Here is a 14,629-nt window from a genome sequence, read left to right as displayed (position 1 = left end):
GGCTGCAGCATACTTTGTTCAAGAGATCTGCCAAAGGAAGACAACCCAGAATTCCATAATTAACCAGGCAAATCATGCTTGACCCTTTGATGTAGTGGGAGGAGTCTAGTGCAATAATCATTCCAATGATCTGTTCTAGATAATAGAGGAGTCAAATATCCCAATCCACATTGGCCTCCTATTGTCCAGTTGTCTAAACATCTGGAAGCCCAAATTGAGGCATTCCACCTATAGAAATGAATGTACTTGGCTGGCCCGGTGGTGCACTGCTACAGTGTGCCGCTTGGGAGTGTGGCGGCACTCCCGCCGAGGGTTTGGATCCCACATACAGACCGGTTCCCGCTCACTGGCTGAGCAAGGTGCGGGCGCAGCGCCGAGGGTTGCGATCCCATTGCCGGTCCCGGTCCAGTATGGGCGCGACACTGAGGGTTGCGATCCGTTGCCGGACACGAAGAAAGACAAAAAGGAAATAAAAAAGAAAAAGAAACGAATGTACTTGGTACAAGCACAAATGATTCTTTCATTCTTGAATTATTGTGTGTAAAGGAATTATACCAGGAGTAAGTAGAAAAGTATATTACTACATATTGGTAATGATTCCTCCTTTTGGGGTTGGTTTCAATAAACTACATGTATATGTTATATTATATATAATATATATATAATGACAGCTGCTCAGTGGACGTGAGGCCAGGGCAGGAGGGTGGATCTTATCTGACCTCACCTACTCATTTGGCCCTTTCTCTACATTGAAGTCAGTGGAGACAAACCTGAAGGCTTTAGAGATGCAGCTGTGCTCCCTTTGGGGTCAGGGGACCATCCATCATCACTGAGGAGCTCTTACTTCACAGCCAAGAGGCTGCAACCATGTGGTAAGATGCACAGTTGGAGATGGAGAGGGCAGAATGAGAAAGAGGTGCTTACCACTTACCACCAGCCCACAGGCAGCTATTGCAAGGCAGCCAAGGAGCTCCTGGAGGCTACCATCCAGCACCACCAGTACCTGCAGCAATAGCAGCATTGGTGGGCATAGAGCACCTGTCACACCCAACAAATGTAGACTCTTGTCCTCTTCACCTTCTTTCTGTGTCTGTCCACTACCTCTTGTCTCTCCTCCACCTGTCCCGTTTCTTCCCCCATTGCACCTTCCTATGCCACCCCTTTCATCCAGTTGAAGGAAGACCTGACAAGTGTGGTGTGCAGGATCCTCCTCAAGTCCTGAACATTCATGAAGAGGTTGGTCCAAGAAAGGTGGAAAGTCCTCATATTCGGTGGCAGGCACCTAAATGTGGGTAGGGGACTGAGGGCAATGAGGTCCATGGGAATCCTAAGAGGAATGTCAGCAAGACAGGGCACTCTTGCTGTGGACATAGCAAATGCAAAGATACAAAGGCACAGTGTTGGTTGGGTGGAGTCTGGTACAAGCAAGTAGATCGTGGAGATGTCCTAGCTGAGATGTGACCTCCAAAAGACAAGTCCCAAGTCCCTAGAAGTCCTTGAGGAAATTGACCCACAGCTGCCCACTGTGCATGACCCGATGCCCTTCCAGGCCTGGAGGACACACCCAACCATGAACTTACCAGAGAGGACTGTGGGAAATGAAGACATTATTCTTGTGCAACCCACTTCAGCTGAGCCTGTGTAGAGGGAGGGATGGAGGTTGGCCCAGCACCCCCAAGTCCCTGGTTGTTTGTAAAGACTTTGCCTCACTCTGCCTTCAGCCTGTACCAGAATTTTCCTAACTTCTGGGTCCTTGGAATGCTGACATAAAAACTGATAGGTTTTTGGAGCTCCCAAGGTAGAGGGACAAGGACTGAGACCCTCTCCACATAGGCCTGGAGGATCTGGGACCAACCAGACTCTCACAATTAAAAAAAAAGTCAGTGCTCTGGGATCCAAAGCCAATCAGTTCCATGTTATCGTTCCCACTGGTTTATTGAAGAAAAAGAAATGTAATTTGAAGTTGTGTGTAGTTTGTCCTCTTACAGACATAAGACACATAACTCACTTTTTGACAGGAGCATATCTAATATATTCAGTGTGAAGAAAGTCAATCAACTTTGTCTTAAACTGTGTATACGTCATGCCGTTTCAAATTCACCGATATGCATTAACCATTTTAAGGTCAAGAACTGAAGTCAAGGTGTGCATCTCCTGGGTCCAAACACATTGATTTAAGGACAAAAGATCCCTTCTCTTGACAGGAGCCCATGCCAAGTAAGCCAGTAACATGGTGGGGTTGAAGAGAGAGGCTCACCCAGGCTTCCAGACTGGTAAGCATGGTTTCCACAGAAGAACGGAAGAATATGGCATGGTAGAAAAGCTTTACAGGCAGCCTGAGACCTCAAGCAACAAACCTAAATCGCAAACTCTCATTTTTCTAACTATAATATGGTGTTAGCTACAGCTGCATTATAGACAAAATGTTGACACACAATCAAAACAATTTTACATCCAGTGGAAACTAGAAAAGAAACTGANTTTAAAATGGCTGAGGTACTTTCCCAAAATGGCTGGCGGCCCGGGCGTAGCCCAACAATCCATCATCACTGAGGAGCTCTTACTTCACAGCCAAGAGGCAGCAACCATGTGGTAAGATGCATAGTTGGAGATGGAGAGGGCAGAATGAGAAAGAGGTGCTTACCACTTACCACCAGCCCATAGGCAGCTATTGCAAGAGAAGGTGGCCAAGGAGCTCCTGGAGGCTACCATCCAGCACCACCAGTACCTGCAGCAATAGCAGCATTGGTGGTCACAGAGCACCTGTCACACCCAACAAATGTAGACTCTTGTCCTCTTCACCTTCTTTCTGTGTCTGTCCACTACCTCTTGTCTCTCCTCTACCTGTCCTGTTTCTTCCCCCTTTGCACCTTCCTATGCTACCCCTTTCATCCAGTTGAAGGAAGACCTGACAAGTGTGGTATGCAAGTCCTGAACATTCATGAAGAGGTTGGTCCAAGAAAGGTGGAAAGTCCTCATACTCGGTGGAAGGGAGCAAAAACAGCACCTAAATGTGGGTAGGGGACTGAGGGCAATGAGGACCATGGGAATCCTAAGAGAAGTGCTGGCAAGACAGGGCACTCTTGCTGTGGACACAGCAAAGGCAAAGATACAAAGGCACAGTATTGGTTGGGTGGAGTCTGGTACAAGCAAGTAGAGCGTGGAGATGTCCTAGTTGAGATGTGACCTCCCAAAGACAAGTCCCAAGTCCCTAGAAGTCCTTGAGGAAATTGACCCACAGCTGCCCACTGAGCATGGCCCAATGCCCTTCCAGGCCAGGAGGACACACCCAACCATGAACTTACCAGAGAGGATTGTGGGAAATAAAGACATTATTCTTATGTAACCCACTTCACCTGAGCCTGTGCTGAGGGAGGGATGGAGGTTGGCCCAGCACCCCCAAGTCCCTGGTTGTTTGTAAAGACTTTGCCTCACTCTGCCTTCAGCCTGTACCAGCGTTGTCCTAACTTCTGGGTCCCTGGAATGCTAACGTAAGAACTGATAGGTTTTTGGAGCTCCCAAGGCAGAGGGACAAGGACTGAGACCCTCTCCACATAGGCCTGGAGGATCTGGGACCAACCAGACTCTCACAATTAAAAAAAAAGTCAGTGCTCTGGGATCCAAAGCCAGTCAGTTCCATGTTATCGTTCCCACTGGCTTATTGAAGAAAAAGAAATGTAATTTGAAGCTGTGTGTAGTTTGTCCTCTTACAGACATAAGACACATAACTGACTTTTTGACAGGAGCATATCTAATATATTCAGTATGAAGAAAGTCAATCAACGTTGTCTTAAATTGTGTATACGTCATGCCATTTCAAATTCACTGATATGCATTAATCCTTTTAAGGTCAAGGACTGAAGTCAAGGTGTGCATCTCCTGGGTCCAAACACATTGATTTAAGGACAAAAGATCCCTTCTCTTGACAGGAGCCCATGCCAAGTAATCCAGTAACATGGTGGGGTTGAAGAGAGAGGCTCACCCAGTCTTCCAGACTGGTAAGCATGGTTTCCACAGAAGAATGGAAGAATATGGCATGGTGGAAAAGCTTTACAGCCAGTCTGAGACCTCAAGCAACAAACCTAAATCTCAAACTCTCATTTTTCTAACTATAATACGGTGTTAGCTACAGCTGAATTATAGATGAAATGTTGACACACAATCAAAACAATTTTACATCCAGCGGAAACTAGAGAAGAAACTGAATAAAGTACAGACTTTACATTTAAAACTTCAATTTAGCTATTCTCATAGTTAGAAGAAATTTATACCATCAAACTGAAAAGCTTCTGCACAGAAAATAAAACAAATATCAAAGTGAGGAGACAACCCAAAGATTCAGAGAAAACATTTGCATGCCATACATCTCACATTGGCTAAATCTAAAGCATATACAGAACTCAAAATACTCAATAAAAATAAAAAAATGATCCTGCTCAAAAAGGGAAAAACCTGAATAGACATTTCTTAAAATGAGACTTGAAATGGCCAACAGATGTATGAAAACATTGTCAACATCACTAATCCAGAGGGAAATGCAATTTAAAACTACGATGAGATCACATCAGACCCGTTAGAACAGGCATTATCGGGGCCGGCCCAGTGGCGCACTGGATAGTGCGCCGCTTGGGAAGCGCAGCGGCGCTCCCGCCCGAGGGTTCGGATCCCACATGCAGACCGGTTCCCGCTCACTGGCTGAGCGAGGCGCGGGAGCACCACCGAGGGTTGCGATCCCGTTGCCGGACACGGAAAAAGACAAAAAAGACAAAAAAAAAAAAAAAAGAACAGGCATTATCAAAAAGATAAAAGATAACAAGTGTTCATGAAGGTGTGAATACACAAGGTGCATTAGAACACCAATTTGGAAACTAGCATAAAGTAGTCACAATGCTAAAAATAAAAAAACCAAATGATCCAGCAATCCCACTTCTGGGTATATGTCAAAAAGAACTGACATCAGTATGAGAAAGAGATGTCAGCCCTCCCATGTTTATGGCACCATTATTCACAACAGTCAAGATATCGAAATTACAGAAACACTCATCAAAGAATGAATGGATAAAAGAAATGTTTACATATAAAATAAAATTCTACTCATACATTAAAAAGGAAACAAATTGTCAATTGTGGCAACATAGAAGAATCTAGAAAACGTTGTGTTAAATAAAATAAGCCAGGGACAGAAAGACAAGTACCACTTAAATTTACTTATATGTGAACTATTAAAAAGTCAAACTAGGGCCGGCCCGGTGGCGCACTGCTACTGTGCGCCGCTTGGGAGCGCAGTGGCACTCCCGCCGAGGGTTCGGATCCCACATACGGACCGGTTCCCGCTCACTGGCTGAGTGAGGTGCGGGCACAACACCGAGGGTTGCGATCCCGTTGCTGGTCCCGGTCCAGTACGGGCGCGACACTGAGGGTTGCGATCCGTTGCCGGACATGAAAAAAGACAAAAAAAGGAAAAAAAAAAAAAAGTCAAACTAATATAGAGAGAAGAATGAAGTTTACCAAAACTGAGGGTTAGAATGGGGTAAAATATCAGTGGGGATGTGTTGGTCCAAGAGTATGAAGTTTCACTTCAGCAGGAGGAATAAGTTCTGGTGATCTATTGTACAGCATGGTGAACAGAGTTAATAGTAATGTATATTTCAAAGTTGTTAACAAAGTGGATTTCAAATGTTCTCACCACAAAGAAATCTGTGTCAGATAATGAATATGTGAATTACCCTGATTTAATAATTTCACAATGTATACATGTGTTGAAACATCAAATTGTACCTCATAAGCACATACCATTATAACCTGTCAAGTAAAACAAAATAAAAAAATTTTTAAAAGTCTTGTCCAATAGTATTAGAAAAAAAGAAAAAACTATATATTGAACACAAGAGAAACACATTGAATTCAATGATATAAACAGGTTGAAAGTTAATGGGCAGGAAAAGGTATACAATGTAAACATAACCATAACACAGATACACCAGCTGACCATACTAATACCAAACAAACAAAATTAAAACAAAATTGTTACTAGGATGCCGGCCCCATGGCTCACTCAGATGAGTGTGGCGCTGGTAGCGTCAAGGCCGCGGGTTCAGATCCTATATAGGGATGGCTGGTGCGCTCACTGGCTGAGTGTGGTGTGGACCACACTGAGCCGAGGGTTGCAATCCCCTTGCCGCTCAAAAAAATAAAAATGTTACTAGGAATAAAGAGGGTCATTTATGACAAGAGTGTCATTCAGGAGGACACCATAACAATTGTAGGTATACATGTACAAAACGAATAAGTCCAACATCAAATAAAAATAATTAGAGAAGAAATTAAGGGTAAAACAGACTGTTCTATGTAAATGTTCAGATATGTTAAGTGCAACTTTCAATATTCGGTAGAACAACTCAGCAAAAGACTGACAAGGGTATAGAAGTCTTGGACAACATTATAAAACAACTTGAATTTACAGATATGTATATGTAGACACAACACCCAATAACAGAATATCCAATCTATTCAAGCCCTTGGAACATACTCCAGAAAAGACCTCTGTGATGCCATAAAATATCCTCAATAAATTTGAGGATTGAAATTATACAGTGTATGTTCTCTGACCACAATAGATTTAAACAGAAAATTATTAACTGAATGTTACTTCAGTAGTAAGAACAAACTCCCAAACTGCCAGTGAGCCATGAAAATGACACTAAAATTTGAAACATTTTCACAAACAGTAATACAACATACCAAAATTTTAAAAAGGGCTTAGAGTAAAATTTAAATTTGTAAATGTATACATTTTAGAAAGTTCTGAAATCAATAACCTAACCTTCCAAATAAAATCCTAGATAAAGGAGGAAAATTAAACCTCCCAAAAGAGAAAAAAGAAAATAATAAACATTAGAGTGAAAAATGAGAAATAAATGATGGTGCTGTACTCTCTGCCCACTGTTACCAGAGATTTGGGGACAGAATGGTGGCAGATGGAAATGACCTCCCTGCCCAAAAGGATCCCAGAGACCCTGACACCAACCACACCCCTCAGGTTCTATGCTGGACACCATTTTGTCTTACTTGCTCATACCCTTCTTTGGGGCCTGGATCTCCCCTACACCAAGGGCTCTGATGGCAGACAGGGAGTCACCACAGACTTGAGAAGTCTCCTTAGGTGAAAATAGGCTCTGGGGCCATCTCTAGGTCTGGAGGACTACACACAAGCACAGCCATGCACAAGTAGATTTGGGATTTACCTCTTAGTGGCAAGATTCAAAATAGCACTCCATCACTGCAAACAGAAACACAAAAGTTTCTTAGCTATAGGACATGTGGTACACACTCATACCTATGATTTGGCACCATTTCAAAACAGGAGGAATAGGTATAAAGGAAAAGTATCCCTTCCAGGCACTGCTTTTCTCTGAGTAAAATAAGAAAATCATTACCGTTTACAGCTGTTTAAATAAGTTCAAACATGTTGTTTACAATTATGTGCCTGTGAATTTGTGCATTCACATAGAAATGCTTCTGTTCAACCCATAGACTCACTTTGCATTAGCTTCAAGCATCATAAGAAATTACCTTTACTTAGATAGTTTTGTAATACTGGTCATACAAATTTACCTAAAATGGGAGAGTAGGAAAAAATCTGGGCTGGCCCATGGCTCACTGGGGAGAGCGTGGTACTGATAACACCAAGGCCATGGATTTGGATCCGTATATAGGAATGGCTGGTAAGCTCACTAGGGAGAGCATGGTGCTGACAACACCAAGTCAAGGGTTAAAATCCCCTTACTGGTCAACTTCTATTAAAAGAAAATCTATGTAGTGCAGTACCTTAGACAATATATCTAACAAAATATACTGAAGTTAGAGTGGCAGTTAATGTCAAAAATTCTGAGTAGAAAGAAAAACCTATGTAGCGCTGTACCTTAGACTTAATATACTTAACAAAATATACCAAAGTTAGAGTGGCATTTAAGGTCAAAAATCCTGAAGGAAGTCAAACCAAACTATTTATTATACTAAGTGTACATATTCCCTATCCACAGTTATGCTGGGTTCCATTAAGAAGCATTTTTAACAACATTTTTATGCGTAAATGTTGCATGTGAGGTGTCTTTCTTTTGCATTGTAGGCTGTTTACCAACATCTGTGTCTTCCCACTCAATGGAGTAGCACCTCCCAACCTTCAGTTATGACAACCAAAAATGTCTTCAGACAATGTCCCCTGGAAGGTAGTGTTACCAAGTCATATTTAAATATTGGTAACACTGAAAATGTTAAAAAAAAAAAAAAACTTTTAATACTCCATTTATCATATTTGAAAACTTATATTTATTATAGTTTTCTCTTCATTTCAAATTCTGACATAAAGTGTTGAAAGTTTTCTTGAAAGCTTTGACACATTATAGAGATTTAGAAAGATATTTAACTTTATTTTCACTGTTCAATAAACTGTCCCAATAAGAAGTGTCACATCTATTGCATTCTTTCTCCCCATAATTAGGTTTTCCCACAAACTGACTTGGGTATAAATGGTGACAATGCAGGATTCTCTTCCCATATACAAGGACTGGAAAATCCTCTCAGAAAGTCTATAAAATCATTTAGCTGGAGGGCACCTCTTGTGTTGTAATGTAAACAGGGCACACATAAAATGGCTTAACAGGAAATAATTTCTTATATAATGTGTAAACAGAGGTTTTGGGGTAGTGGCGAGAATATCTCTGGTTTCTTCAATTTCTTCTATTTTAAATTAGGATGGATTTCTTTCACCTGTGGCCCCCATGTGCACCCAAGAGTCATCTTTATTCAGTTGCAAATAATATGAGAAACCAGGAACTGAATGGAATTTTTTTATTTTGTTGTCTGAACTGGAAGTAATGTTCACCACTTATATCTATATTCCCCTGAACAGAGTTAAATTACATGGTCATCCACCCAATTGTGGAATGCTCAGATTGTAGGCTATGCAAACTAGAGAAAAGAGTGGTTTTATTTTTAAAAACACACAGTCAGTTTAACCCATATAGAATTTCTCCCCTCTTTAAATCCTCTAATGCCTGCTACGATGTGATTCCTTTTCATTTTTATTTATTTATTTTATGGTGCATGGCTGGTATGGAGATCATTTGTGTAAAGAGCACCAATGTTATAAGCAAAAATGCTCTAACCATAGTCAGCCTTGAGACTTTGGAGAAAAGATGTTTTCACCCTCATTACAGTCCTCCTTCCACATCTGAGGGTTACAGACCTGGTGATTCAAGAAACTACTTATCAAAAATCCTCAAAAGTAAATAAAAACAGTAAATGAAACTATTCTACAACTGAAAAACAACACAGTATAACAATTTACATAGTATTCACATTTTTTCAGTATTATAAGTAATCTACACAAGATGAAAAATACACAGCAGGAAGTGAATTGGTAATACACAAACACTACAACATTTATAGAAGGGACTTGAGCATCAGCAAATTTTTATATCAATAGGGGATCCTCAAGATATTCTTCAATGCCTGAGGACAACTGTATATTTACAGGTCTTCTTCCAGATACAAGTTCTCTGATGTCTTGCAGTATGACTCCTGGAAAAATCTTTTCCTATATATATTACATTCACTGAGATTTTCCTTTCTGTGAATTATTTTTTATCTGTTAGGGGGAATTTCAGTACAGGGCCTGTCATATTGCATTCATAAGGAGTTTTTTCTTGTGTGAGTATCCTGATGTCTTCTCAACTGTGACATTGTAAAAAAAAACCTTTTTCCACATTCATTACATTCACGTGGCTTCTCACCTGTATGAATTCCCTGATGCATGCTGAGGGTTGACTTTTGGTTAAAAGCTTTTCCACATTCTTTACATTACTGTGGCTTCTCAGCTCTGTGATTCTCTGATGCCTGCTGCGGTGTGACTTTCGGTTAAAATCTTTACCACATTCTTTACATTCATATGGTTTCTCACCTGTGTGAATTCTCTGAAGCATGTTGAGGATTGACTCTTGGTTAAAAGCTTTTCCACATTCTTTACATTCATATGGTCTCTCACCTGTGTAAATTCTCTGATGCATGCTGAGGTGTGACTTTTGTTTAAAAGCTTTTCCACATTCGTTACATCCATATGGTTTCTCACCTGTGTGAATTATCTGATGCATGCTGAGGTGTGACTTTTCATTAAAAGCTTTTCCACATTCTTTACATTCATATGGTTTCTCACCTGGATGAATGCTCTGGTGCATGCTGACCTCTGACTTTCAATTAAAAGCTTTTCCACATTCTTTACGTCCATATGGTTTCTCACCTCTGTGAATTCTCTTATGATTGCTGAGGCATGACTTTTCATTAAAATCTTTTCCACATTCTTTACATTCATATGGTTTCTCACCTGTGTGAATTATCTGATGCATGCTGAGGTGTGACTTTTCATAAAAAGCTTTCCCACATTCTTTACATTCATATGGTTTCTCACCTGTGTGAATTATCTGATGCATGCTGAGGTGTGACTTTTCATAAAAAGCTTTCCCACATTCTTTACATTCATATGGTTTCTCACCTGTGTGAATTCTCTGATGCATGCTGAGGATTGACTTTTGGTTAAAAGCTTTTCAACATTCTTTACATTGATATGGTCTCTCACCTGTGTGGGGTATCTGATGCATGCTGAGGTGTGACTTTTGGTTAAAAGCTTTTCCACATTCTTTACATTCATATGGTTTCTCACCTGTGTGAATTCTCTGATGCATGCTGAGGGCTGACTTTTGGGTAAAAGCTTTTCCACATTCTTCACATTGATATGGTCTCTCACCTGTGTGAATTATCTGATGCCTGCTGAGGTGTGACTTTTGTTTAAAAGCTTTTCCACATTCTTTACATTCATATGGTTTCTCACCTCTGTGAATTCTCTGATGCATGCTGAGGTGTGACTTTAACTTTAAATCTTTTCCACATTCTTTACATTTATATGGTTTCTCACTTGGATGAACGCTCTGGTGCATGCTGAGCTCTGACTTTCGATTAAAAGCTTTTCCACATTCTTTACATTCATATGGTTTCTCACCTGTGTGAATTCTCTGATGCATGCTGAGGATTGACTTTTGGTTAAAAGCTTTTCCACATTCTTTACATTCATATGGTCTCTCACCTGTGTGAATTATCTGATGCATGCTGAGGTGTGACTTTTGTTTAAAAGCTTTTCCACATTCTTTACATTCATATGGTGTCTCACCTGTGTGAATTCTCTGATGCATGCTGAGGTGTGACTTTTCATAAAATGCTTTTCCACACTCTTTACATTCATATGGTTTCTCACCTGTGTGAATTCTCTGATGCTTGCTGAGGGTTGACTTTCGGTTAAAAGCTTTTCCACATTCTTTACATTCATATGGTTTCTCACCTGTGTGAATTCTCTGATGCATATTGAGGGTTGACTTTTGTTTAAAAGCTTTTCCACATTCTTTACATTCATATGGTCTCTCACCTGTGTGAATTCTCTGATGCCTGCTGAGTTTTGGCTTTTGCTTAAAAGCTTTTCCACATTCTTTACATTCATAAGGTGTTTTCCCTGTGTGAGTACTCTGATTCATTCTGAAGGATGGCTTGTTAATTCTTTTTCTACATCCATTACTTTTGTGGGGCTTATCACTTGGGTGAGTTCTCCAATGCATACTGAACGCTGACATTTGGTTAAAAGCTTTTGAATTTTCCTTACGTTCATATGTTGTTTTACTTTTGTGAATTCCCTGATGCCTGTTGAGGGCTGACTTTTGGTTAAAAGCTTTCCCTGTAGATGTTCCCTCATATGAAATAAGGTATGATTGCTTGATTAAAGATTTCTGACACTCACTGCATTTATCATGTTTCTCTCCTGTGCGTATAATCTGATGTTGAGTAAGTCTAGCCTTTTTATAGGACATTTTCCCACATATGATACATTGAAAAGTTTTCATCCCTACCTGAGCTATCTTTTGGGCAATGACAGATGACTTATTACAGGCTTTCCCATAGTCACTATATTTACAAGTGGTCTCACCCATATGAGTTTTCTTATATGCAAATATTATTGGCACTGTGTTGGAGGATTGTCCTTTTCCACTATATTCAGAAAGTTGCCCAGCTGGAATCTTAGGATGCTCACTAAGATGCTCATGATGACTGTGCGATTCCTCAGATATATTATGCTTATCAGGTTTCTGTCCAGTACACATGGCACCGGTCTCTGGAAGAACTGCATTCTGACATTTGTCAAACTCCTCATGCCCCACTCCTGAATAGTTTTCATTATTTAAAACCATATTCAAAATATACATTGAATGTGCATTCACTGATTTTCCTAACTCCACTCTCTCCTCAGTTGATTGATTTCCATTGATGATTACACCTCGCCACAAGTATCTACCATGACTTTCCTGGCTCCTCTCAATTAGGTCATTGATTATCTGGACATCTGAAATGACAAAAAAAAAAAACAAAACCCATATCCATGAGCCACACATAAGCATATTTTATTGCATGCTCATGTAAAGGTAGAGAAGTTTCTCCCAACCCAAGTAATAAAAGATTTTATAAAAATCAATAGTGGCTTCAGAAGTATATGGGTTTTCTTTATACTGACATAATGTTATATTGTATTAGTATATTTTCTAACACTATGTCACATTCTTCTTTGCTTCTTCATTCACTTTTTTGTTTCCACATCATGATGAAATATTTGGTAATTTTTACCTTTTTCCTAATTGCAGATTTCAAATAATTGCTTATCACCTTCCATTTGTTTTTTTACCCTTTTTTCTTTAACTCTCTTTTATTATTACAGTTTTTACTCTATTTTATTTTTATAACAATAGTGGTTATCTCCGCTCTTTTTCTCATTCTTCTGCTTTGAATATGGCCAGGTTTTCCTTCATTGGCTACCTTTAGGTGCAGAATGATCCAATTTTTCATCACATATGGAACAAAATGACTTAGGTTAAGAATTTTGCATTAATGTTTCTATACTTTTTACTCTTCCTTAGGAAATGTCTATAGGCGTGTAGAGGTTTTTGAAATAATAAAATCTCCCTTTTCCCACCCTACACAGAGCCTCCCACAAATTACTCATTTCACCTGACTTCCTGTGCTTCAAAAAACCATTACTCTACAGGAAACTTCAGTCCACCCCTACAGGACACCCTGCTGGTCTAAAATATTTGGTTCTGCAACCAAGGCTTTGCCACCATCTTTGAAAAAGGTCCTTTTGACTCCTTATAAAATCAACTTGTATTATCTTCCCAAACTCTGGAACACACACTCCCACTTGATAATTCATTGCTCATGAAAGCATCACTATTATGCACTGGAGTTTTGGATGGCTACTATGCTCATAAAAAATAAAAGTCTCCTGTACATTTCTAAATTTAATTGTCATTTTAGAATGATTTCTACAAAGAGAAGAGGAAAATACTAACTTCAAATTCCACTTCCAAACAACAATCTCAGTCCCTCAACTTGAAACCCTCGGTTCACTTTACCTTCATACCATGAGTCTTCTGGTTCTTCTATAAAATCAAGAACTCTCCTTTTCCATGCCCTGTGCTAAGTCAGCCTCAGCTCCATAATTTCTGATGTGGTGGTATAGAAGACTCATATCTGGGCCTCTTTCCTCATTTTCTTATCAACTTCCTATGTGATATCATGCTCTACTTTGGGATTCTGCCAAGAATCACCACCAAAAACAAGGCCCTTACCACATACAGCCCCTAGACCTTGGAATGCTCAGCCTCCAGAACAGAACTGTAAGACATAGGGTTTGTTTCTTCATAAATTACTCAGTTATAGATATTCTGTTTTAAGTAACACAAAAGGACAGAGTCTGAAAACCAACGTCCATGAGAGTGCAGGACATGAGGGCAACTGAGAATATCGAAAAGATGAATAGCAAAATTAAATGTCAAAGAAGAGAAATGTAGGGATTATATTTTAGGAAAATACATTGTTAAAAAACAGCAAAATAAAATATGGAGATATATACGTATGAGTCCATCTGAGAGACTACATAATACATGTGTTTAATGCAAGGAGATGAGCCAGCCTCAGCTCACGGACCTGTGGAATAATTGCTAGAAACAGCTGAACACAGTCAAGATCTGCAGGGTTTTACTCTTCCCAGACTCTACCCAGGATGTGCTTACTAACCTGGGAGGCACTGGTTTGGTTGTTCTTCTATCATCCATGACTCTGCTCCTTTCTCCAACTTGAGGATCACCTCAGGTTTACTAATGCAGTACCCTGTTAATGGGAAGTAATATGGGACTTTATAAAACTGTAAAGCCAGATCCTTGCAAGAATGACAGCTCCAGAAATTATACAATAAAGAGGCCAATTTAAAACTTTTGTTAGGGCCGGCCGGGTGGCGCACTGGAGAGTGTGCTGCTTGGGAGCGTGGTGGTGCTCCCGCCGAGGGTTCGGATCCCATGTGGAGACCGGTTCCCGCTCACTGGCTGAGCGCGGTGCGAGCGCAACACTGAGGGTTGCGATCCCGTTGCCGGTCCCTGGTACGGGCGCGACACCGAGGGTTGCGATCCCATTACCAGTCAGTAAAAAAAAAGAAAGACAAAAAAAAGGGGAGGAAAAAAAAAAAAAAAAACCTTTTGTTAGA

The 14,629-nt window shown here is 40.3% G+C and overlaps 1 protein-coding gene across 1 annotated transcript; it reads right to left on the bottom strand.

Moving 5' to 3' along the window:
• Nucleotides 1-8,304: 8,304 nt before the first annotated feature.
• LOC103581685 (zinc finger protein 420-like) lies at nucleotides 8,305-14,254 on the bottom strand. Its single transcript, XM_008563461.1, is given in 4 exon segments — nucleotides 8,305-9,698; nucleotides 9,700-9,887; nucleotides 9,890-12,439; nucleotides 14,167-14,254. Coding segments are annotated over 4 exon segments (2,832 nt in total). The 5' UTR covers nucleotides 14,201-14,254; the 3' UTR covers nucleotides 8,305-9,638.
• Nucleotides 14,255-14,629: the final 375 nt, after the last annotated feature.

Source organism: Galeopterus variegatus, unplaced genomic scaffold, assembly GCF_000696425.1.
Source record: "Galeopterus variegatus unplaced genomic scaffold, G_variegatus-3.0.2 Scaffold13691, whole genome shotgun sequence".
NCBI lineage: Eukaryota > Metazoa > Chordata > Mammalia > Dermoptera > Cynocephalidae > Galeopterus > Galeopterus variegatus.
The sequence above is the reverse complement of the archived record's forward strand: the minus strand, read 5'-3'. Positions and strand labels throughout refer to the sequence as shown.